The sequence below is a fragment of the Morone saxatilis genome, unplaced genomic scaffold (assembly GCF_004916995.1).
Source record: "Morone saxatilis isolate NCDOM2014 unplaced genomic scaffold, NCSU_SB_2.0 Contig19, whole genome shotgun sequence".
NCBI lineage: Eukaryota > Metazoa > Chordata > Actinopteri > Moronidae > Morone > Morone saxatilis.
Window position 1 is genome coordinate 16,707,359 of NW_023339751.1, and position 2,201 is coordinate 16,709,559.

General features: G+C 37.1%; 1 protein-coding gene across 1 annotated transcript in view; it reads left to right on the top strand.

Annotated features, from left to right (window-relative positions):
• The first annotated feature begins 659 nt into the window (after nucleotides 1–659).
• Nucleotides 660–2,201, top strand: part of LOC118329607 (inactive phospholipase D5-like) — a 17,895-nt gene continuing 16,353 nt past the window's right edge. Inside the window, exon 1 of the mRNA XM_035663837.1 lies at nucleotides 660–835. Coding sequence (XP_035519730.1) covers nucleotides 660–835 — 176 coding nt within the window. The remainder of the gene's footprint in view (nucleotides 836–2,201) is intronic.

The window sequence follows — 2,201 nt, forward strand, 5'->3', positions numbered from 1 at the left end:
ATTTTCCGTACTATCCTATAAACAGTTACTTTAATGTTGAACAAATGTACAGTGAATAAATAAATTAAACAGATGGGGCTATTATATAGTATATTAGTAAATAGTATAACTTGCTAGTTTTCTTTTCTCAATAAAAAGCTTATGAGCTTAATATTTCACCGTTAATTACAAAACAAAAATGTTGATAGTATTGCATTTTATTGGTAAAACTCAGTTAGTCATCTTGTGGACCAGTAAGAAGATGGACTGAATGATGAGATGCAAGCTGGTGGATGAGTAACAGCTGCAAATGAGCCTCCTTCACATCCTCCATATGGGATCATTTGGACTTTATCCAAATATGCAGTGTTGAAAATAAGTCAAAAAGTGTCTTTTTTTTGTTTTGTTTCTATTGTATTCTATTGTTTTGTTCTCTTTTTCTTTGCTCTCTTTGTATTCCCTCTTTCCTTTATTCTCATGAAACCTGCCTCATGTTCTTCATATGAAAGCCTGGACTTGTGAGGTCATACGTAGACCTTCTACATGTTTGTGTTAAATTCCCCTCATGTTATGACCTGCTGAGCTGTGCATTAAATCATCCAGAGCAGGCAGCTAATAGGAGCCAAGGTTGGGAAACTTTGGCCTTGTTTTCACAGTAGTGGCGAAGAGTAGAAAATACAATGTGGAAATCAATTCTGTTCTCCTTCTCTCTCTTGCAGTCTCAGCAGAAATGCATTGTGATCTTTGCCTTGGTGTGCTGCTTTGCCATACTGGTGGCGTTAATTTTCTCAGCTGTGGACATTTGGGGCGAAGATGAAGACGGGATCACAGAGGAGAACTGTAGCAAGAACTGCAGGTGAGAACTGCAGAACCACAAGCACACAATTCATTGTCAGTGGTTCCTAACGTTTTTGGTTACAAGTTCTGTAGCCCTGTGTTAAGACAAAGGTGTCTTGCTTCAGGTACAGGTGAGGCATGAAATCCAATCCAGTTCATTTTCAGTCACATATCCATGAATTTGAAGCACTACACCACAGTTTAATGTATTTTCATTATGTATAAGTACTCTCAAATTTCAGACCTGTTTTTTAACTTCCACAGTCCCCAAAAGTACCAGAATGTTCTATAAGAGACTAGATGAATTTGTCACAAAACATAATGCACTATATGAACAGCTATAATAATAACTTTTATTTATTTTAGCTACAGGGATTTAAAAAACTTTCCTTGCAGTTTTTGGAAATAACAAGAAATAAAGAATATGCAATGGGGGTATTATTATTTCAAGCATTCAACTCTGTTGACCACCACTTATTATTGTAAAAGAATTACAAAGATATAGACTTAGAAGGGTAGCACTCTCCTGGTTAAGATGGTTAATGTCCAAATAAATGACTACTGAAAATTATTTTGGAGGTTCCCCAGGGCTCAGTGCTGGGGCCATTGTTGTTTATATTGCTGGTAAAAAATTTTATCTTCTGGATATGGTGGGAAAATAATTGAATATATCAAAGAGCTGGTTGGATTCTAATACATGAACTCTACATTTATGGAAAACAAAGTTTATAATATTTGGGAACTGTTTAACTCAAACAAGAAACTCACTGATAAATCAGTGTCTGAAATAGAAATTATTGTATTAATAGTAGATAGTAAACTATGCTGAAAGTCACATATAAATTATACTCAGAGTACTAATTTGAATTTTTCACTTATTCCACCAGCTTCCATTGTTAGACACTCTGGATGAATTTGATTGGTTTCAGCTCAAAAACCGAACTATAAAGCAATCCCAGTCTGTGCCATGTTGCAGTCCAGCAGATCTAACTTTCTGGCACAAGATATAAACTGCAGTGTAGGGGCTGCAGACGCCACAGCATTGCTTGCATTCATTTAAACAGAGTATTCTGTTTTCCCAAATATATGTGATAAAGTAAAAAATGCTACCTGCCTGCTGGCCTGGAATGATTACCAGGCTTGCTACTTAAGCAAGTTTCTACCGTCTGTTTAAGTTTTAAGAATATGGATCCCCAGAAAAAAAAGCCTGAAAACCACTGCAGCAGCCTATATACTGGAGGTCCAGAATGAAACTGGCTGATCAGCAGTCGTTTTCTCTGATACAGCAGTGCCTGTTCTCTCTGCTCCGCTTCCTACTGGTTCTCCTCCATTAGACTCTTATCATCCAATTTACCATTCAGCCTTGAATTGCCCCCCCCCCCCCC